The sequence below is a fragment of the Blennius ocellaris genome (genome assembly GCF_963422515.1).
Source record: "Blennius ocellaris genome assembly, chromosome: 6".
In the NCBI taxonomy this organism is placed as follows: domain Eukaryota; kingdom Metazoa; phylum Chordata; class Actinopteri; order Blenniiformes; family Blenniidae; genus Blennius; species Blennius ocellaris.
Genome location: NC_137655.1, coordinates 16,096,536 through 16,119,346, shown reverse-complemented (window position 1 = coordinate 16,119,346; position 22,811 = coordinate 16,096,536). Strand labels below are relative to the sequence as shown.

General features: G+C 41.8%; 1 protein-coding gene across 1 annotated transcript in view; it reads right to left on the bottom strand.

Annotated features, from left to right (window-relative positions):
• myo3b (myosin IIIB) overlaps window positions 1–22,811 on the bottom strand; it is a 58,516-nt gene that overhangs the window by 22,480 nt on the left and 13,225 nt on the right. The window contains exons 8-25 of the mRNA XM_080497767.1: window positions 21,515–21,670; window positions 18,681–18,765; window positions 18,453–18,569; window positions 17,913–18,017; window positions 17,576–17,659; window positions 16,844–17,046; window positions 16,673–16,771; window positions 16,464–16,578; window positions 16,241–16,367; window positions 15,227–15,437; window positions 14,206–14,353; window positions 12,557–12,710; window positions 12,336–12,424; window positions 11,547–11,676; window positions 5,126–5,205; window positions 3,102–3,179; window positions 2,239–2,444; window positions 151–262 (exon numbers count right to left, since the gene is read on the bottom strand). Of these exons, the coding sequence (XP_080353893.1) occupies window positions 151–262; window positions 2,239–2,444; window positions 3,102–3,179; window positions 5,126–5,205; window positions 11,547–11,676; window positions 12,336–12,424; window positions 12,557–12,710; window positions 14,206–14,353; window positions 15,227–15,437; window positions 16,241–16,367; window positions 16,464–16,578; window positions 16,673–16,771; window positions 16,844–17,046; window positions 17,576–17,659; window positions 17,913–18,017; window positions 18,453–18,569; window positions 18,681–18,765; window positions 21,515–21,670 (2,299 nt within the window). The remainder of the gene's footprint in view (window positions 1–150; window positions 263–2,238; window positions 2,445–3,101; window positions 3,180–5,125; window positions 5,206–11,546; window positions 11,677–12,335; window positions 12,425–12,556; window positions 12,711–14,205; window positions 14,354–15,226; window positions 15,438–16,240; window positions 16,368–16,463; window positions 16,579–16,672; window positions 16,772–16,843; window positions 17,047–17,575; window positions 17,660–17,912; window positions 18,018–18,452; window positions 18,570–18,680; window positions 18,766–21,514; window positions 21,671–22,811) is intronic.

Below are 22,811 nucleotides of genomic sequence, written 5' to 3'. Positions count from 1 at the left end.
TGACAGAGCATTTTACTTTCATTGAAACTTTCTGTCTCCGACATTTGCACGGGTTCTCTTTCTACGACATACATGACTTCTGGGTAATTTATTTGCCTAAAACAGGTAATCCCTTCATTATTTAACATGTTGGTGGGATAATGATACAACCTTTGTCCTGCCCAGCACCCATCCTTCAAGCTTGGCCCGTTCCAGTATGGCCATGGCGTTCTCTTTGCTGGACTCTGGCATTTGGTGAGCTCGAAATGCAAGGTAGTAATATCTGTGAGACACAGTAAAGAGGCAAACGTGATCATTTAAGTACATAGTACTTACATACTTACATAGATAAAGCATTTCACCAAGGTTGATGTGTATGCAAATGTAAAATAAGCTTGAGGACATTTTCAAAAGAAATAGTAAAAAGACACCATGTTTTTTGTTTTTTTAACAATGTTGTAAGACTTTAATCAAAGTAGCTATGCTACGAATATAATCATCTCATAACAGCTATTTTCCAACAATTATGCTGTTGCCGTCCCAAGGAATCAAATGGTGATTTGATTATTTGTGTAATGAGGGATCCAACTGCTTTTTAATCTTTTTTGCACAAAAATAATTGCCTGACCTTTGTAGACATAACTTTGACATGAGGCACTGCAGACTTGACACAGCGGTCATGTTGACGGTTGAGACGTGGACTCTAAACATGAACACCTCATTGCATACATCTAGTAGAAGGATCACGTCTGAGTGAGATGTGAGTCTTCGACAGAGGCTTATTGTTGGAGTTGCTTTGAACGGACTGTCGTCTCTTGTTTCAGTGACCGCATGAGATGTCCATCAGCTCAGGCCGACAGCATGCTTCAGCTCCACGGCTGTTTTTAGTCACTTCGTATGACTCCATCTCTCCTTCCACACGTCATAGTTTACAAAATACCAGCATAGGACAGAGAGGCTCCAACTGTTTGCCCAGGGACATCAAGGCTCCAGAACTACTGGTTCATCTCTTGTGCTCTGGCGTTGGTCAAAAAGAAGAACAAGAAGAAGAAAAACTTCTTTGAACTTACCTCCCCGCCTCAGTCTACAGCCTTTCATTCTAATTCCTGTTGATACCTGTTATTTCTTTGATGGTAAATACAAAGCACTGCAACATCAGACAAGCCTTTGATATGAGAGCACAAATTTAAATCAGTTTTCACTAAAGGTGCAGTTTAGCCATTCGGGTCTGTCTCTGCACCTCCTGCCTGGCTCAGGTGGGATGATATGGATTCAATAGCGAGGTTAAAGTCTTGCAACACTTTCCTGTTCACACAGTCACACTTTGCGCGCAGACAGGTGCTGTCGGGACAACAGGGAAACCATCATGCCAGGTCATGTATGATCTTGCAAAAGTTGCCTCTTGAATCCAATCCATGAAGCGAAAGAAGGACATGTGAGGCCAAGGACCATGCGGTTACTGAAAGTTTTATTTCACAAAAATTAAAGCTTCCCTAAAGCAGTGAGATGAACAAACCTCCTCGAAGTTTTCTTTTTTTTTTTTTTCCTACAGGCCAGAAGCTCAAGTTAATTAAATTTAATATCATCTTTAAGTCTCCACATTTGAGGTGGATGAAATATTTTCAAAGGACCATTCATCAAATGTAAGTTTTTTGGTATTTTTTATTTCCATAAACATGTTTGAATATGTGTGTTTTAAAACCAAATGAAAAGGTGTATGTTTTTAAATGTGGGGCTGGACCTTTGAATAGGACTTTGTACTGTGTGATAACAGTTACCAGATCCTGCCCCATATTATTAAAGACCAAAACAACACCCTTACATAAAGCCCCACTAACGATGAAACTTGTTTTAATTGTGCTCTAATGTAATACCAATGGGACAAGGAGACTACATTTGAGCTTTTCCAGGTCACGGAGTGTAAGAACAAACTCTTTATGAATAGTAAAAGGAAATCTATTAAAATGCATCACCCCTTATAATCACAGTTCCTCCCTGTTTGAGTTTCATCCATATTTTTCCAGACTGGCACTATCCACCCAGTTAAAAGAGCTGTAGGATTTATTCTTCTACTATCACTAATGACTGCCAATTAGTCAGCCTCTTGCTCTGCTCAACTTGTACCCCTATCTAATTAAAGAACCCGTGTTTTGTGTGATGCGGAGCACAGCTCACTTGTTCCGCACTATCTCTGGGGTTGTGTCGAAACTCAGCTCGTGTGCCTTCTGCAGACTGAGGGTCTCCCATCTGCATTCTTACCTGTTGACAAAGTCTTCAAACAGGATGCGGTGTGAGTAGCCTTGCCGGCGGATGTTCACCGTCTCCAGGATGCCTGTGTAGCGCAGCTGCACCATCACTCTCTCCTTGCAGAAGCGCAGCGCCTGCCTGTCATCGTTGGGCTTGATGCAGCGCACAAAGTGTGGCTGGCCCACCACCATCTTAGACAGCAAGTCCATCAGAGAGTACTGGAGAGACATAAAAAGACAATAAACACACGGGCTGAGAGAAGCTCTCATCTAAATTCATATTGTCAAAGTCCAATGCTCAAAGTGCTGATATTATGATTTGCACTTCAAAGAGAATCCCACTTTTTTTGACAGTATTAATCAGTCCCAACAGAATATCACACACACACACACGCACGCACGCACGCACACAAACACAAACGCACACACACACACACTGAACCAATACTGAACAAAAAAGTAAATATAATAATAAATCAATAAATATCAAAAATGACAATAATAAATAATCAAAAAGGCATTGAATTACCAGTGACAATGCATTATAAGTGAAATACAGATTGTTTTTTTGGATTCTACTGTGGAGGTTTACCTTTCTTTTTTTCAATTTAACTCTTTAAATCCCTTTAAGTTGAAGCTTAAAAACCTTCCATCTGGCACGTGAAACCTTCCAGTGGCCTATGTTTGAAGCATTTCCACGCTGTAATATATTCTACAAAAGTCATAAAATTTTATTTTTATTCAAACATTGTTAACAAAGTTTCCAAATCACGAGTCTTGTATAGTTTCTGTTCTGAAAATGACCATAGACTGTTCTGAAATACGTTGTGACAGATTTTGAGTGGGTTTTTCTTGCCGTGCAATAAAGGCACCTACACGGAAATAAGAGGCTACGGTCTGTCTCCTCATGTTGGTGGTTTCTTCAGGGTGGCGCATCATCTCCATGGTGTCCACCTGAAGACAAGCATGCACATTGAACACACAGCAGTGACAAACAGGTCAGTCCCGAGGGCGGCGGCATCAAATGGAGTGCTGTTTATTTGCAACATGGCGTCCTCGGTGGTCTCTGCAGAGATAAAGGTATTATTGCAGCAGGTCCTCCCTCCTCTAAATGGGCCAGTTGGGAATACACAGCTGTACTAACTGTGCCGTCTGTATAACTTCGCCTCATAAACACTTAAAGCTAACAATCTAGAGAATAATTCTGCACTGCTGTGGGGCATGGGAAAATTGCAGAGCATTCTGAGTAATGAGACTAGCCGTCACGAAGCAGACAGAGATCCTGATGACGACAGATTAACGAGGACACAATATAAGCTTTATAATGGCCTTCGCAGTTCATGGGTCCATCAAAATTAATGATGCAATGGATATTTTATGGTAAGTCTACGTAGCAAAGTGCATATCTTAATACTTTATCACATCCGTGCAGAGAGAAAGAAAGGTATGTGTGAGACACTCTCCTGGATGCAGCGGAATGAGAGGATCTGACACTTTGCTGTTTCGAACGCTGATCGTACAGGAGTACAAACGATTATCTGGGACTCACTATTTTAACAAGCGTCTCACTGCTTTAATCTGGTAACTTTTTAAAGATGTCAGTTTCTCTCAACTTTTCTCCAACATTGATTGAGAACACCACAGCATACATATTACATAGAGCTGCCATTTAGAGCAATTTTGTCTTGTTCAAGAATAAGTAAGTAGCTGCTCAGTCGAACCTCATCACACTGAGACCTTCTCTCCACTCTTGTTGCTCTCAAAATGTTTGCCTGGAAATGAGTCTTGTATATAGATGAATTCCAAAGGATGTGGAAGACACATCACAAAGTATTTGTTTACATTAATAACTCAGAATCGCAGCTGAGTGAATAAATAGTTCAAAAGAGTTTGATTTACATTTTCCAAAGCCTGACGGTGAGTGATGTTAGAAGAGCGAAGATGCACACGATTCAAAGTTAGTGAAACATAGTTTGACATTACAATGTTGGATCATATCATTGTTCAGCTGATTACAGGGATTTCACTTTTTCCAAAGGCTGCTTGCAATTTGCAGCCGGTCTGTGGTTCAGAAGCGGTACATTGAGATTCAGAAAGCTTTGCTATTTTTAGCAAAAGTCTTACCTTCAATAGGTATTTGGGAGACTTTGAGTACGGCACATGTCGGCGAATAACATGGGAATAAAGGAAGAGAGAAGTGGATAGACAAGAAGTAAAGAAATCGAAATGCACCTTCATCAGGGTTTCCACTTCATCAATTCTTCATATGGTTTCATTTGCACACACATCAAGTGAAAATAAAATCCAACAGTGGATAAATAGGAAATTCAACTGGGAGACGTGATTGTTTTACCAAACCCTGACACTTGAATAAAGTAAAAGAGACACTGGAGTGAAACTGTCCAGAAAAAGAAAATAGTTGAAAGTCTTTCTGACAACCGATATGAAGGGAGGGAAAAAATCCTTTCTAAGGAAAAGAATAATCAACTTAATATTACACATTACAAACCAATCCCACATGAAGCATTACAGTAGAATATCAGGCTGTCAAAAGAATCTCGGCCTCCTACTGAAGCACGGTGATGCATTTATCTGAGCCCATTTTAAATAACCTAAAACATAAGCCTTAAAATTTGCAAAACTTTACTGCCCGTGAACAACAAAACAATAGCTGGTATGTCTGAGAAACTACTTTAATGCTGTTGACACCAAATACCAGATGGTGAAGCTGCATCACCACAAGCAAGACAGCAAACATAACTGGGTAGTCAATTAATGTTGCTACGCTTCACAGCACAGGTTTTTACTGGGTTTCTTATGGCGTGATGCCTGTGAGCAACAAATAAAAAGCACAACGGTCTGCCAAGTGGTGGTGTGTGCTATGGGAGTGTGCGCCTCACCTTGGTGCGTCCTGAATTGAGCTGCGGAGGCAGAGATCTGGAGGCGGCGGTGACCCGAGCCCTGGACGTGGCCAGATTTCCTGTTGAATAGAAAACCGAGGCCACGAGGCGTCTGTGAGTTGTAACAACGGGGCTTGTTAAAAGTTTAAAAGAAGGTTTGAAATGATTATTGTGAGAAAACTTTGAGGCATGGCGTTATTGGAAACACTTCAGGTGATGGGGAAACAAAATGAACAACGACTTCAGTGGGCATACGGCGGCACAGAATAAAAGACATTTGAGAAGAAGCCGAAATCCTGTGGACTCGGGAGTGTAGCTGTGTACACAGCAGTCCAACAGCCCCACACGCAGCGGAAAGGATATGAATATAGCATATGCAAGACAGTCTGAGCGTTTCAAAGTTTCTGCACAAGATGTCCAAATGTTTTCTCTGGCTATATCTTCAGAGGCTAAACTGTGATTAATAGCAGTGAAAGAAGCCTTTGAAGCAGGATTGGTGACATCAAAGTCCTAATCCATGGGTGGCAGGATTTTTATAATGAGTGGGAAGTATCTTAACACATTTCAAAGGGTTTACTCCATGAATAAACAATAGCTGCACAGATGTGCCACACACACCTTTAGAAAAATACGTCGGCAGACACAGGAGGCAGCATTACCCAAGCAGCCGCGTACGGGAAGGAGGAAAACCTTTGTAAGTTTTTTGTGATAAAGCTGAAGTGACAGGCCAACAATTGTTCTAGATTTTCTCCCGCACACAGACCAACTTCTAAAATGCAAATATGCAGCCGGCTCCTGCAGTATAATTTAGGGACTCACGTCACTTGTTAAGGACGCTGTCTGACAGTGAGCCAGAAACTTAAACACTGGATCAGCACGCGCCTCTTCACATAGGACTCTGCGCTATCAAATGTGCATTAGAGGCTTCAATCACACCAGAGAGATCAAAATCAATTTATGATGGATTAATTACCAGCCAGATCGCTGCTAAGTTTAGACAAAGAACATCCTATTTGTGCCAAAGGTTTTGCAGTGAGCCAGAGCAATGTGAGGTCTCATGGGACAGAAACACACTCATAGTCGGGCATACACACACACACACACACACACACACACACACACACACACACACACACACACACACACACACACACACACACACACACACACACACACACACACACACACACACACACACACACACACACACACACACACACACACACACACAAATATGTGCACACCCGTAGTGCTGTAGTCAAAACAACCCCAAACATATGATGTGAGAGGACTTCAAAAGAGTCTTTTAAGCTAGCAGTGATGCTGCTTTTAGTATCTGACAGTTATCAGCTCACTTTTATTTATTCATCGTTTATTCCAACATTAACACGTCTTTCTCGCCGGGCAAACAAACTAATTTCTGAACACTGTCAATTTTAAAGGTGCACTTTCACATTTGTTGAAAACGTGTTTGGAAAAATACCCACCGGTTCAGAAAGGCAACCAAATAAACAGGAGAAAGGATAGTGTGAAATACAATAAATGGAATGAAACAGAAATGTGAGCAATTCATTTCTCATTATGAACACGTGTTTGTGAGAGGGCCTCGTATTTAGGATGCCGGTAACAGATTTTACAACCTCGAACAGTCCTTTGACATAATTCACAAAAAAAAAAATAGAGAAGAAAAAACACACTCACACCAAAAAAAACCCAAACTATGATCTCTGAGAACAGGGGATGTTAAACTGTGTCGGGTATATTACCAGCACACAGGCAGGGAGGGCCCTGCTCCAATTAGCCCTGAGTAAAGCTGGATGGATTAATTGGAGTGGGTCTTGTGCAAATGAAGTGCGCTCTCTCCTCTCCCCATTAGTGCTGCTGGGCCAGATCATCTGAGCACATTTGTCATGATGAATTAGTGGCTGCGAGTGGAACGGGCTCGTGGAGTGTCACTGTGCTTTCACGCCTCTCACTTCCATGACACCATCAAGAGGAGATGAAGGGGCTGCGCCACGATGAGAGAAACTATGACAGTTGTACCTAAGCCTCGCAAATGGACACACGGCTTCCTTCGTGTATTCCTTGGCGAGTCGTATTAATTCATTCTTCTGGCGGGTTTCATATCCCCTCCTGACTAGATGATTAGAGCACGGGTTAATAGTCAGTATCCTCAAAGATTTATGCCTCCTGAGACATGAAACCAAGGCGATACCTGTGATGTCCGGCCTCGGAAGAAGACCGCCTAATTTAGACACAGCCAGGAACTTGACTAATGATGTAGATAATAATTATTCAAACACAGACACGAACCAGAAAAAGGAAGATTTGTTCTTTCACAGTGGATCCAGTAAAGGGAAAAAAAAAAAAAAAGACAATGTACATTTTTAGGCACTGCTACAGACGGGTTCTAGTGTTTCCAAGTAATAAAATACAGATTGTATTGAAAAGGTTTATAATTAAAAAAGGAGAGCAGGTGAGGGAAATATTTCCCATCAGGTCATTCATCTTATGAAACAGGTGGAGGAGCGTCCCACTGATCGTTTCTGCTTCACGCATGTTGCTCTTGGCATGGACTTCCAGGACAAACAGAGAGAGAGGCAGAGCGGTGAGTGAGGAGGGGGGGGCAAGGGGAGAAGAAGAAGAAGGAAAAAAAAAAAAAACCTTGCTTGGCATCTGTGCGTTCACTTTGAAAATTAAGCCCAGCAAGATTCCTGTAGGAAAAAAAAAAAGAAAAAAAAAAAAACTCAAGCTGGCAGTTGTATTGGAGTTCTATTGACAAGAATAGTCAATGTGCTCGGGATTAAAAAGCAATCCCGCGTTCAATATGACACCTCCCTACACGCTTTTATGAGTGCCAGTGTGCGCCTTGTACTTCTGAAGCTGTGGATCGAGCTGTCGACACGGGGGACAATCAAAGTTGTAAGAGAGAGCAGCCTTCTCGAGCTGAGTGAGCAGAGCTTTGCTGGATATCTCCGCCGCTCTGCTGCTCTCTTTTTGAAAACATGTGATCTAGAAACTCAACTCAGCAACCAGGCAAATTAGATTAAAGCACCCATAACCCTCTGCCACCTTCCCCACCCTCCATAACCACCACCGTTTATGCCCGGAGATGGCTCCGGGGGCTGTTGATTTAAATGCCATCCACTACTGTCAAAGCAGATCAATCATAAAAAAGCATGGTGTAATTGGCTTTTAGTGACACAACACAGTGTTGCATTTATCAAAGGATGTCGTACCATGTGACTTAGGAGAGCCGGATTCTTGCTACTGGTGTGTGGGGCCGTCAAAAATCCCACTGCTGACTCAAAACCTTCTCCAAAACCACGATCGGGGGAGAAATTGAACAAAAGTACCGGTTGGCGAGTGTGTGTGTGTGTGTGTGTGTGTGTGTGTGTGCGTGCGTGCGTGCGTGCGTGCGTGCGTGTACATGGGGGGGGGGGACTGGGGTATCTGCCCACTGGGATGAAAAAGACTCCTACTTGGAGAGAACAAAGAGCCAAATGTGTCACAGCGCTGGAAGAAGCCTGTCATCTCGACACAGGAGGATCTCCTCACGCTGCCAGAAACAGGCAGGACAGCAGAGCTGCAACTGCAGCGTCGCAACAAGATGGAAAGCCGATATGTAAATTGTTTGACATACTTGACGGCCTTGAACCTATAACCTGAGTCATCTCTCGGGAGAATATTGTCTCAACTTTGTGACTGTAAAATATTAACAAATCTCTACAGGCCAGAAACCATCTTGGTAAGAAATGTGCTACTTGATATTTGACACTGTGGAGAAGCTGATTTAGTAGTTTTATGTGATGGTGGTAGCGTAAAGGCCCAGGGTAGGTTTTACCCCCCAATAATAATATGTAGGAGGAAATGACAACAGGAATAAGAACTGAGATAATTTAGTAAAATAGAAAATACAGTGTCTATCTAAAAAAAAACATAAAGCAGAGGTACGACTTAGCTTTGCAAAAACATTTTTGAAGTATCTGAAATTAGTACTTAACTACATGCGCTAAGCTATTTTCCTGGAAATTAAGATGCAGATAGAAATTTGCAGCTTAAAGAGTGTGCGTTTGTTTTATTGACTTTCAGATCATTTTGAACCAGTGATTACTTTAAGTATATATATACACGAGTAGGTAGAGTATCTGAGTTTTTAGCCTGAAATAGATGTGAGAAATACATCTCTTTTTATCCACAACTAGACAACAATCATGCGTTATACATGATAGCAGACAACATTTGTGTAGGCCTTGCTATTAGCATCATTTCTATGAAGTCTTATAATCCCTAAAAATTATGATTTGAATCAAAAATGGAATGGATGATTACAATTCACTTTTTCATTGTGCTCTGACAAAGAACTGGCACTCTGGAGATGCACTGTGTGTGTGCAGATGTGCTATGCTGCAATCAGCAGGGCCAGGCAGCCCCAGAGGCTACACACACACACACACAGAGCCACAGTGTGATCGCAGGCTGCCCAGGCCCTGGTAGGGCCGTTCAGAGTCCAGCCAATTCAAACACTGTGATCCTCCTGATCGGGGAAAGGCCCGGGCTCTGAGGAATTTGTCCAAGCAAAAACATCCCATTTCCTCTGACAAAACACCACCACATGTCCAGGCCTCATTCTTGAGACCCGCATTCTGAAGGGCTCAAGTGGCCTGGCTATTCACCACCCGCATGTGAGCTTTCTTTACTCTCTGAGGCCTGCATGCGACCCTGCTGCTCACGTTCCCAATATTCGCTGAGAAAGAAGAGGTCGTCCCCAAAATATGGAGTGAAGTGGGAATTTTTACACAAAGCAATATTAAACATTTTAAATCGATTGGTTTTGAATCACTGCAGACTGGTTTCCGGGTCAACAGAAACTAAAAAAGTTCAATGTATATATGTAATTATGTGTGTGTGTAGTCTACCAGCTCAGATTCTTTTTTCCCCCTTTCTACTGTAATACCCATGGCAGTGCCAGGCTGCCGGCCTACAATGGTGTCCCCTAGTGGTGACACTATGGGGAGACGACCCAAAGTGTGCAACCACCCTGGTGTAAAACAGATTCCCATCAGATCCCTCCAGATAATTGGTAATTGCACAGATAACAGTGAATCTATAATGTGAAATAAAATGCAAATTAAATCCCCCCTCAAATTTTACCCTGAAGAAAAGATTTATAATTTTTTTGTGCTATACTGTATCTCACTTTAAACAGCGCCTCGTCTTTTCCAGAATGATAAGCCAGAGGAGAGTCTTTCATAGCTTTTATCTAATGAGATGATCTGCAGTTTCACACACTACAATGTGAAAATTGGAATTCCGACTCGAAAGAAATAAGTTGACCGAAAGCATATTGATCAATGCACTTGGTGACGAGGGTCCGTATAAAAAATTTAAGTTATTTTATAATAAAGACGACATGGTGGCAGTTTATTCCTCAAATAAATTGTGACATTAACTCCATCAGCGAGTCTGAAAGGTAGGACCGACAAAAGTGAAGAGGAACAAAGGAAATAAGGAAGCTTTTAGACCAAAGTGACGGTAAGTCAGCAGCAGTAAACATTACAACATTTTATTCATTTCTTTGTGTGCAGAAATTAAGTGTTTCTCTGAAGCCATTAATTGCAGAAGGGAAGTGGCTGAAGGCTTCTGTGTGCAAAAACCAGAAATGGAAGTTTACAGACACATCACACCGATTTCTACAGGAGTCTCCGTTAAGGTGCCTTTTGTGAATGGAAGCTCCTTTTAATGCTAGCGCGGGTGAAAGCAAGCATTTACAGGTCCCAAAGAAGGAAGTGAATCACATAATGTGGCTTAGCTGAAAATAAAGGAGGAAGTGGATATCTGATCATTTAAGACATCTATTAGCATTTCGGCTAAGTCAAGTGACCAGGAGGCCCCAGCCTTGGCTAATGAGAAGCATATTACTCTGCCTTCATTTAAGCAACAGAAAAGAGGTGGGAAGAGTTGCTTTTGTGTTCTCTAAATACAATTTCTTCATCCCCTAGGTATTTAGAAACCTTATCATAAAAATATCCCGCTGCACCCACTATCTGTAGATAGCATTCAGCAGTGGGGAAACCAAGAGGGACAGCTTAGTGAAAATAAAAACAGAGTGCCGTGCAGAGAGATGAGCCTCTCAAGAGATAATGGAGACTGCAGATTTATCCGGGCATGGCACACAGAGGCTTGAAATGAAGGGGGACCAAGTAGATGCCTGGGAGCCGCGTCGAAGAATCCCACTTACCTGAACATCCACGGAAGCACGAGACGGCGGCACAATTCACACAGTAATGCGGCGCCGCGGTCGTTAACAATAGTTTCTCTAAAAGGAAAGTTTTCCAGTTCGCAGTGGGATTATGTTTCCTGTTTGACAGAGATTTTCCAACATGCTGTATTTCACACTGAGGCCGGTATCGTAGCATACCTGTTTTAGTCAAGGGGCTGGAAAACAGCTGCTGCAAAAGTTTGTTCTCCGACGTCCTCAAAACCACGACGATGTCTGCGGGAAGAGTGTCTCGGTTTTTCTCCAGAAACCCGTTCACACTGTACATCACCTGTCAAAAAGAGACGCGTCGACTGAGACGTCAGGAACATTCATCAGTTTGTTTCTGTGTGGTGGAGATAGCAGTATCATTTTTATTATGATAATATAAATCATGAAAATGTGAAAATAAGGCTGGGAAACAAAGGTTCATTGGGATGATGGTTGAACAGCTTTTACTTCCGTTGCTACTTCTTGGTTCAGTGCATGTTGGTACAGAACTATGAATGCTTCAAGTCAGGGGTTTGAAAAATCTTGAGCCACATCGTACCTCCACATATCCATTTGCACTACAGCACAAAATGTAAATTTCTTTTTTTCTATTGCATTGACATAAACGTTTGACTTTCAAGCACAATTGCTTCTCAAAATAAAAGACACAAATGACATGTCACTTTGTCTCAACAGTCATAGATTAGACATGTCAAAGTAAAGTAGAAAGGACTAATCGTGTAAGTTTTTCATTAAAATGACGAGAGCATTCATTTCAAAGATGTTATTTGATCGTATTGTCTTTTTGAAGTACTTATTGTCTAGTTCAAATATGCCTTTATTCACACAATCTATTTCCAAGAACTCTGAAAACGTGTTGAATGACATCTACACCTTTGTTACATCCACAATCATGACAGCGGGTGAATTGATGCACAGATTCCATAATGTGTTTATTACCTTTCCCGCGTAATGTTGAATTCCAAAACAGAACTCCATTCGCTTGGGTATCCAGAAATATTTGCAGCGTAAATTGTCCTCAAATTTATCTGAAAACAAGATGTGGAAGAGGAAGAAAAACAACAACAACAACAAAACAAACAGAGATATATTGAAAGATGCTCCATTGCATGACATGACATGACAAGTCAAAGCTGGATGACGTGCAGTTCCAGTCTTACCCACGAGGGTCTGGTCAGTGGCCTGAGGGAAGCGGCTCTCCTCATCCAGCAGGGACAGGAGACCCATGGGCTTCTGCAGGAACGTGTCCAGGATGGGCCTGTTGTCCTCGTACTCCACCAGGCTGGCATCCACTCCCTCGCTCTGGTATTCCATCTAATTAGAACCAGTGAATGCAGACTAGCCTGTTAATGGTTTCTCTAAATGACCCAATTAACCAATCTGGGCTGGATATGATTTGTGCATGTGAAGGGAGAAATAGTTTCTAATCAACAAAATCAAACAGTTGCAGCTGTGTGTGTGTGTGTGTGTGTGTGTGTGTGTGTGTGTGTGTGTGTGTGTGTGTGTGTGTGCGCGCGGCTGAAGTCTACAGCATAATAGCGTCTTTGACTGAATGCATAAAGCAGAGCAGCTCCAAACTAACAAATAGAGCCACTTACTTATTCATAATTTATTTCAATGTGCAAATAACCCAGAGTCACATCATATCACTGCATCTGTTTAATTTCAGATCAAAAAGTTGTTTTAAATATATATTTTACTAGTAAAGTGGTGGAACCAATGGATCTAAACCGGTCTCATGTTTAAGTCATTAACTCAGAATAATCAGCTTCTGTGTACAGCAACACTGAAGACGTCGACACCAAATTAAAATCCCCACTTTCACCGAGCTCCCGCCCGACACCGGGGGAGAAACTTTCTCACAAGCTAAAGGCCCCACTTTCCATGATCACTGCCGTTGTTAATGTGAAAAGCCTGAATGTTGCTTCTGATGACAGTTGTGGTTAAGGAAATGCTGGAAATGTAAATGAATGAGCAAAAGGTTTTAATCAGGGAGGAATTTGGCCTCAATAAATGATTTAGTTTGGAATCTTCCGCAACACTATTCTATTCAATTCTATGTCTGAGATGATCACTGCTCCACAATGTAAATCAGAGCAGAGTTGCTGGTAATAAAATGTGCAACTTGAAAGAAATTGCCCCTGCCTTGTCTTGTAATTCACTTTTAAGAGACTCTGTAAAAGTTAATGCAAACTTAAAAGCATTATGGCAAAATGGTTCTTGATTAATGTCTATTCATTTCCATCAAGCAGAATAGAGAGCTCTCTCACTTCAGTGTAAACAGCTTCATTAAATCAATTAAGTGAGTAATTTAGAGGTGGTACTACTGTATAAACAATCCTTTACTTCTCACAGCTACAAGCTATAAACAAAATGATCATGTTGAGAGCGTCTCTGCCTTGATGAATGTGTAAACACTCATGTTGTTTTCCGTTGTTTTTTTTTTTTAATTACAATTCAAATGATATTCAGGCATATGTAGGGACAAAATAAAGCAGATGTTTTTTGGTTGGTTTTTTTTGAGGAAACATTCCGTGTGTAACACATTTGCACATTGCCTTCTCATGTGAGGCCTGAATACAACCTGGACAGATCACCGGTCACACACACTCTCAGTCACACCGACTAGCAATCTATGAACCACTGATAAACCTCGAGCATAACTTTGGACAACGGGAGGGATCAGGTGTCCTTTAAGATCGTAGGGGAAAATGAAATGTTAAGGCAGGTAGAAGGGAAATATCATGATGCCACTTATCTAAAAGGAAATGTGTTTTGTGTTTTAGCAGTTGTGTTTTTTTTAACCTACCTGTTCGAGGGCAAATATGTGCTGGTTGAAGTAAAACTGGATCTGCTCGTTTGCGATGTTGATGCACAATTGTTCAAACGAGTTCTTCTTGAAGTTTTCGAATCCAAAGATGTCCAGGATTCCCACATTCATGCAGCTCTCTGCGGCACTTCAAAGGAGAGAAAAGGGGGACAAACAAAGTTATTTCTTCCGTGCGATGGAACAAGCAAATCCCCCAGTAGCCGTATTAATTGATAAAACTTTAATGATAATCCGAGTTCAACCCAAATACAGAGTCTGGTCCGGGGCAGCATCGCCTGATGAAGAACCATAAACATCGGCTTTCAAAAAAAAGTCAGAGGTTCTTAAATGGTTTTATTTCAGTCTCCATTGATTCAACCCTGAGACATTTTCGATATCTGCACAAACAATACACACTTGTACAACACAGCATGAAGACTTAAGATCCTGCATTTTTTATTGGGCGCTCGGCGCTGCTACTTTCATGATCAGTCATTACCCACTGTACGTAGAGGTCACCTTTCGCCTGTGCTACCGGGTTATTAATGGCAATAAGGAAGCGGCAAAGATGACTGGAATGCAGACAGGGACTCTGGCTTGTGTGCGTCTGTGAGAGACCACTCCTTGACAGTCGACGCTCATATTTATGAAGGAATTCTTTCGGATCAATGAAAAGCCTCTCTGCAGTCTCTCTGAAGTCTTTTTAATCATCTGAACATTATTTTCTCTGCACGCAACTCCGTATCAAAAATTTATTAAAACTTTTTATGCCCCCCGTTTGCTTGTCTTGCGCTCGCCCATTGATATTCTCCTCCGCGTGTTTGCATCTACCTCCACAGACTTCCAGAAAGGTCATCGGAGCTTTGCAGAGACTCGGCGTGATCGCCCGAGACAATCGGAGGAGAGAGACAGATAGAGAGAGAGAGAGAGAGAGAGAGAGAGAGAGAGAGAGAGAGAGAGAGAGAGAGAGAGAGAAGCGGTGGACGTCCACATAGATGCTCATCACGGAGCACGGACTCACCAGATATTCATGTCAGGCTGCAGCAGCGAGTTGATGCGGTTCACGATCCAGCTGAAGAGGCGTCCGTACAGGGCCTTGGACATGGCGTCCCGGACGTCGGCGGCTTTGTCGACGGTGTTGGTGCGGATGATGGTCTCGCCCCGTGTGACCACACACTGAGAGGTCAGCGCCTCCTGCAGCTCCTCGGGGCCGATGCTGAGGAGACAAGCGGCTGAGGAAAGCAGTGTGACAATCAACAGCTCATCTTATTGGCATAAATATACGTCACAGCCATCCGTTCACCGTCTGCTTGTGACTCTGCACATCCCCTATGCCTGCGTATTTGGAATTCATATAATTTCAACATCCTGCAAGACTTTTGTCATTTTGAACAGTAAATGGTGAATATATTACTCTTCCTTTTTGGTTTTGGTTTTTGTACAGTGCAAATAAAAGTAATTTATCCAAATAGATTCGATATGAAACTGAAGCACCTAAACAAGTTTAACAACCTAAAAATACATCAACAAATTCCCTCGTGTCACAGTTACTGCAAAAGAGAAAGCTGAGCAAAGCCACCATTGCTTCTGCCAGCAAAATGACATCAGCATCAAAACCATGCTGAACGGGTGTTTGTGAAAACATTTGGCAGAAAGCATGCAGCCTGAGAACCGACTGGTTTTTAATAACATAAGTCTCAAGAGACTCGGGGAGGATTTCAGGTTGCACCTTTTTTCTTCAAGGAAATAAAAAAAAATTTAACTTAAAAGCTATTGTTTTATCCTCAAAATCCTTCAAGTTCATAATAGTTTTCTGAAAGGTGCATTCAATGTGGACATTTTTCCTGCTTCTTCACAATAAAACACAAAACGATTTAGGTTAATATACTCATCATTTTACTGTTCCGGTTCCGATAAGAGATAAAACACGGTTGTTTGGGACTTGTGAATTAAATTAGTTGATCAAGCCTGCTGTTGAAGTTGAAGCCACCGTTTTTTGTAACTAGAAAAATGTGATAAACACATGGCCTCTTACCATTCTCTAAGGCCTCTGAGTTAGGCACTTCACTCTTATCGGTCTGGTGTTGCGACGTGATGGCAGCAAATTCAATGTTGCCCGTGTTCAAAATGGCCGAAAGAATGCGATAGACAGAGTTGACCTCCTAAAAACGATTGAGGAAAGACACACACGTGAAACAGAATTCTCCAGCAATTAAAAGTGAGCAAATGCTGGATATGTGATGTTCAGCTCGTATTACATCTTCAGTGAAGCCGATGTTCCGAAAGCACTCCTGAATGGCATCAAACTGCTCCTTGTACAGTTTGCTGGAGACGATGTCTTGCATCACTTTGCCGTTCCGGCTGTCGATGTACCTGCGGACGCACGGCATAAATGTCATTTCCGTGTCGGGGTGCGACGCGAGAGGTGGCAAGATCACCGTCGACGAGGTCAAACGGCAGCTCAGACCTGGGAGGCGTCCCGTCGGGCAGCCTGTAAGTCCTCAGCTTGTCTTGGTGGTAAAGTCCGGCGTATATGTAATAGAATATGTGGAAGTTTTTCTCCCCCCTGAAAGGAAAAACACTCTGCAGTCAGAAGAGCAACACGGAACCGGCGAGACCGGGTGAGGGAGTCGCTTACGTCGCCTGTTTGATGACCCTCGATTTCTCCAGCAGGTATTCGGATATCTTGGCCCCGATGACCGCTCCGGTCGGCGTGAACTTCATCTCCAGGTATTTGCCAAAGCGGCTGGAGTTGTCGTTGATGGCTGTGCAGGCGTTTCCAAAAGCTTCCACCAGAGGGTTCACCTGCAGGATCTTCTCGCGGAGAGTCCGATTGTTTGCCTGAGGGCAAACAACGATTTTATTTTTGAAGCGATGCAGTTGAGATAGTTGAAAGTTTCTGTGGCGGTCCACACAAGCAATGTGTAGTGAGGTTGGGGGGAAAACTCTCAGAGGAACAGATGGTCAATTATAAATATTTTTCGAGTCTAGCTATGTTTTAGGATTCGTGTCAAGCACTGCCCCCTACAGTGAGGTGAAGGTACTATATGCCTCTCCTCATGATTTTTTAAAAATTGCGTTGTAATATTAAATTAGCAAGACTTGAATATCTTTTTTTTATTAATATGAGGTACACGATCAAGCCAATCTTAGAAAAACATGTCTGTAATGGGTGGCCTCACTGCTTTCCCATTAAATACACACATTACTTGATCATTTTAAATGATAAAAATCAGATGATAGGAATCACACACACATTTTGGATTGTAGCACACGTCAGGATACAGTTTAATTTTACAATACGACTGGAAAAAAAACAGTTCGCCGATCTGTACCTCAAAAACCAGAGTGGACATTACTGATAGTTTACCTTTCCCAGGAAGGTAAGATGCTGCACAATCAGATGGGCACTTTCTGTTTTCCCCGCGCCGCTCTCCCCGCTGATGATGATACACTACAGCGAGAGGAAACAACTCATCAAGCCAGAAATATTGGCAAGATTGTTCCAGACATTTTCCATCGCTATTTACAAGGTTCAAAAGAATTAAATAAATCTCTCTCTCTTTTTTTTTCACAAGAAGCTAAACACCTCTGCTTTTGCAAGTGTCAGAAGTAATTCCCGTCAAAGTTTTGCATTATCGTTTCATCAGTTTCACAAGCACAAACCAGGATGTTGCCACTTATTGCATGAGTTTTCTGAGTAGTACCTGGTCTTTGCAGAATGTCACCATTCCTTGGTAGGCTGCGTCTGCCGTAGCAAAGATGTGTGGAGGATTTTCAGCTCTTTTCACGCCGTGGTACAGCTTCGAGAACTAATAGGAAACACAAGCGTTCACGGGATTTTTACCAAACATTGTCTGGCAATATCATGATGAGAATACGAGGAGGGAAACATCAACTGCAGTTTACTGAGTCTCTTGTGGTGAAACAACCTCACAGCATGTGGTATCTGCTTATTCCTAATACTTGATATTTAAAAAAAAAAAAAAGAGGGAAAGTAGAGAAAACGGAAGCTGACTGTTCATTAGAGGCGTGCCCATTTTTATAAAAAGAAAACAAAAACAAAAACAAAGCAAATCTCTGTGTTTTCATCTTCAGGTGATATTTCAATATTTCTTCGTTTGAACTCTTTGCTTATATATGTTGTCACAACCCTTATACACACAGTCAGTCCACAACGAGGCAGAATCGGGGTCATGACTGACAGACGTGCGTCACTACATCTGAGCCAACGTTTCAATGCAGACCTGAGGAGAGTAGATGCTGAGATTCTGGAAGGGATTGAGAGCGATGAGGATGTCGCCGACGTAAGTGTACACCTGCAGCTCATCATACCTCTTGTGCAGATGGTTGATGATTGTCTCCTGGAGAACGGAAATAACACACACACACACACACACACACATCGAATCAAGAGCATCGCACCTTGGGGTCGATCAATACGCCACCCATGAGGTATACACATTAGATCTTACCTCATCTAAGAACTCCAGATTTACCAGATCATCATCCGGGCAGCTCTCTATTATGAGGGTTTTACGAGTATTGATCCGCTCGTGCCTATAGGAAGTCAAGGACATGGAATTGCATCAGAAAGCCGTAAAGTGACCGTCAAATGAGAAACAGCAGTTTGACCGGCCGAACATAAGAGCCAGTCACTTCCAGGGTTTGTTGTGAGGCCCTTTAAGCTTTCCCAGGAGACACGGCTGCTATTATCACAGGCTGTGATTGCACTTCATCTGTGTTTTGACCTCTCACTCTCCAGTGAGCCCCGGTGGGCAGAGGTCAACACACACCCAGCTGGCTCAATGGAAACCTCTGGGGACGCCGCAGAGTGTGACAAAAAAAAAAAAAAAATTCTAAAATTGAGTCACATTTGAGTGTCGGCTGCTTTATGTGGGCATTCAGCCATTTCTGTGAATTTCAAGGATCAGCTGCTTCAGTATCTTTGTCAGTGTGTTTCGCTCTGTGTGGAGTTAAATCCTGACAACACCTTCCTGTTTTGATAGTTGATAGCTTGTAGCTATCCGAATACATTCTTTACTAAATCCAAGGTGCACCAATGATCATTTCAGATGCTCCTTCAAGCCATTCAATGCAGTTATTTAATGGCAGGTTTCCTCTGATTGGTTCCAGAGAGCTTCAGGGGAAGGAACATTTGAGGGTCAGAGGGACGCCTCTCCCTGTATCATTTCTTAATATTTCCAAATAAGTCATGAAATGTGCGTGAAAGAGTGAATCTATTTATTATTATGATTGATAAACATCAACATGTTTGGAGACACAAACAATAATATGAAATATAAGTTTAAGAGCAAAATCTAAGTTTCACATTACATCACACGCACAGACACGTCATTATATTAAAGTAGTATGAGATCATTTATATTGATTATGGATCATTACAGCCACTAACAAAATCTTATAATGTAAAAATCCTATGAGGGGAAAAAACATTATCATAGTCAAGAAAATACATATTTTCCTTTATATATAAATATATATAGTAGTTATTTTAGCTATAGCTATTTTTTCCATTCAACGCCAGCAGTAACTTCAATAAAATTGGTGTTACTACTGAAGGGGGTGAAGACTTTATGCGGCATCCGTTGTACTGGACAGTGGGATGTGCAGTTATACCAAATGTAATGATCATAAGGTGTATAGTCGGTAGCACTCGGTCTAATGGAATAAGTGTATTATGTTTAATTGGAGGAAGTAGGTTTTTGAAAAATTCAAAGATAGCTGAAAGTCTCTGGGAGACATCAAAAATAAACATTTTAATCAAGTGTCGGCTCAGATTGTTAATATGAGAGCTTTGATCCTAAATTTGAGCGGTTCAAAGCAAAACAGGTGGATGTTTTTACAGTTTTTATCTTGGATACATGTAGTAGTTGTACTTTCTTATTAAGTCACAATAAATCTCAGCTTACAAACCAGCAAGAATTATTACTTACTTTGAGTCTGTTTTATTTGGCTTTAGTGTTCGTAAAGTCAGAATAAAGCAAGACAAATGCACAATTAGCTTATTAATGAGATTTTAATGAGCTCTTGAAAAAGCACGAATACAATCCTGCTTTATTTTCAACCCTCAAAATATCATAAATAATAATAACATCTGTCATTCAAAAGCGTTATCTATATTCTATTATATTAAATTATCAATCAAACGAATCCCAAAAAAATTCAAGCTCCAGGTTAGAAATCACCCCTTCCTCTGCCTTTGTAATAATTTTGTATTCTGAATATAGTGTAAATGCAGCACCAAAGAAATATGCTCAGTATGTGGTTGCTATAAAGTGAATCCTCGTCATCATGTCCCTTTGGAGAAGGAATCGAGACCTCGAGCCTCTAACTCTCGCCCGCTTTGAAGTAAATCACACTATTCCACCTACGGCAGCTACTTTTAAAGTTCTCTATGTCTTTATTCTTATCTGGAGCCATTGTTTGCTGATCTGTGGCATGAGAGACTAAACCAGGCGAGCCCAGTTCTCGCCCTACAAGCTCCTAATCCCATTATCCACTTTCACTGTGGACAGGAATTCAGGATCAGGCTCAGGCTCCGACTCTGCACACTCTCGGGAGTAAACAGAGCTGGCACGACATCAAGACGCTCAGTCAAGGGCAGGTTCAGCAAACTCCTTTATAATGAAGATTAAGCATTGCCAAAGTCAGTATTTCTCCTGCAAACAGCACAACGTCCTGCTCTGTCATTTGCTGCCGCGACAGTGTCTGGGTGAAGTATTCATAACAGATGACATTTTTCCACAAAAAGTGTTTTTAAATGTTTGTATTTCAGTTTATCTGACTGTACAAAAACGGAGGCTTTGGATTGCAGACACTCGTGTAATTCCAAAAGAAAATAACCTTAATGAGCTAATTTAAAATCTAGCAGACAGTACTGTAAATGTCACCTGTTCTAAGGAGTAAATCTATATGTTTATTTACTCCATCAAGGGTTTAATTGAGTGGAAAGCCACTCTGTACTATGTCAGAGCGCCGGAACATCTACACGGGTCTAAATGGGATTTATTATTCTAAGGTTACTCAGCACAATCACTCCTTCTGAATTAGTCAAGCTCCTTGGACTTCCCTGTTAATCACACAGTAATGTCCATTACTGGGCCTCAGCTTCATGTCTGTGCCTGACTGTAAGGAGATGAGTGCCTGCCCCCTACTGGACAGAAGACATATCGCTGCTGTCAGTTGCCATACAGAGATCTCCAACACTGAAATGAAGCAGTACGAGCTGCCAACGCAGGTTGTTATTTCTCCTGTGAGCTTTTGAAATGCACGTAAAGAGACTCACTTGGTTTTGGTCTTGCAGCCAATTTCTTGCTGCTCTCGGATAAGAGTTGCCAACTGCTGCCGGAGGGCCATATCTTTCCCGTGGGCCTGCTTGATGAAGGGATGCTCCAGGAGATGGGTGACTGACGGGCGCGCCTCGAAGTCCTTTATCAGACACCTTGAGGAGACAAAGTATCACACAGTCACTTCTTCTTCCATCGGGAGAGAAAACAAACGGACAAATTATTATTCATACATCCTCAAATCAGCCAAGTGCAATCACCTGAACATTGCAGCGGGCTTATTTTGTCTGGATCAGCTCTGAGTGACACTCACACACCAGCAGGGAGCTCCTCGCAAGGGTTTTAACATCTGGGTCACTATCTGTCGTTTCCCGTCCGCCTGAGTACCACATGGTCACCGTCACCATGGCCCCCGAGTCCAAACAAGCCCGGCTGCAGAGCAGCCGTGAGTCCTATCTGTGATGTGCAGTGTTTGCCATTAGGTGATGTCACTTCAGTGATACGGGGCCTGCAGCTACTCTTCAGCGGGGGAGTCAGCTGTCAGTTTGCTGCCGGTACAAATAACCCCACTAATATTGACACCTTAACACTGCACTATAAAAAACAACCACGACAGAAGCGTTGGCTGTTTTTAGTTGCTACAAGACAAAATATATACAATCAGAAGTCTTGTGTAACATGTTGTTGTTATTATTATTATTATTATTATTATTATATTTTAACTCATGCCTGAAATAGCTAATATTTTGTTAGTGGCAGACAAAAAAGACCCTTAGAAAAGGGTCGTTTACAGGAGTTCCCAGCACCAAATGAAAGAGTGGACATTATAAGGATGAATGAAAAGATAACAGCATACATGAAGTACAACAATTAATTATTTACATCCTATTAGGAAAAGATCATTTGAAACAAACTTAAAACTTTAGAAACCTATGATAATACGCGGGCATAGATATAAATATTAAAAGGCCAATATATATTTAAATAACATGTTAAAGTCAATGCTGACATTTGTGTTATTTGTTTATATGCTGTTACGATTAATTTCTTCCTGTTTGTCAAGAGAAAATGAGAAAATGATTTACATGCATATGTTTCTCGCTGATCGTCTATTAAAACTTCACTCAAAAACAATGAATGAGAGACTTCAAATCATAACTTAAGGTGGTTTGTGTGTGAGAGAGAGAGAGAGAGAGAGAGAGAGGGCGAGAATAGAGAGAGAGAGAATAGAGAGAGAGGGCGAGAATAGAGAGAGAGAGAATAGAGAGAGAGAGAGAGAGAGAGAGAAAGAGAGAG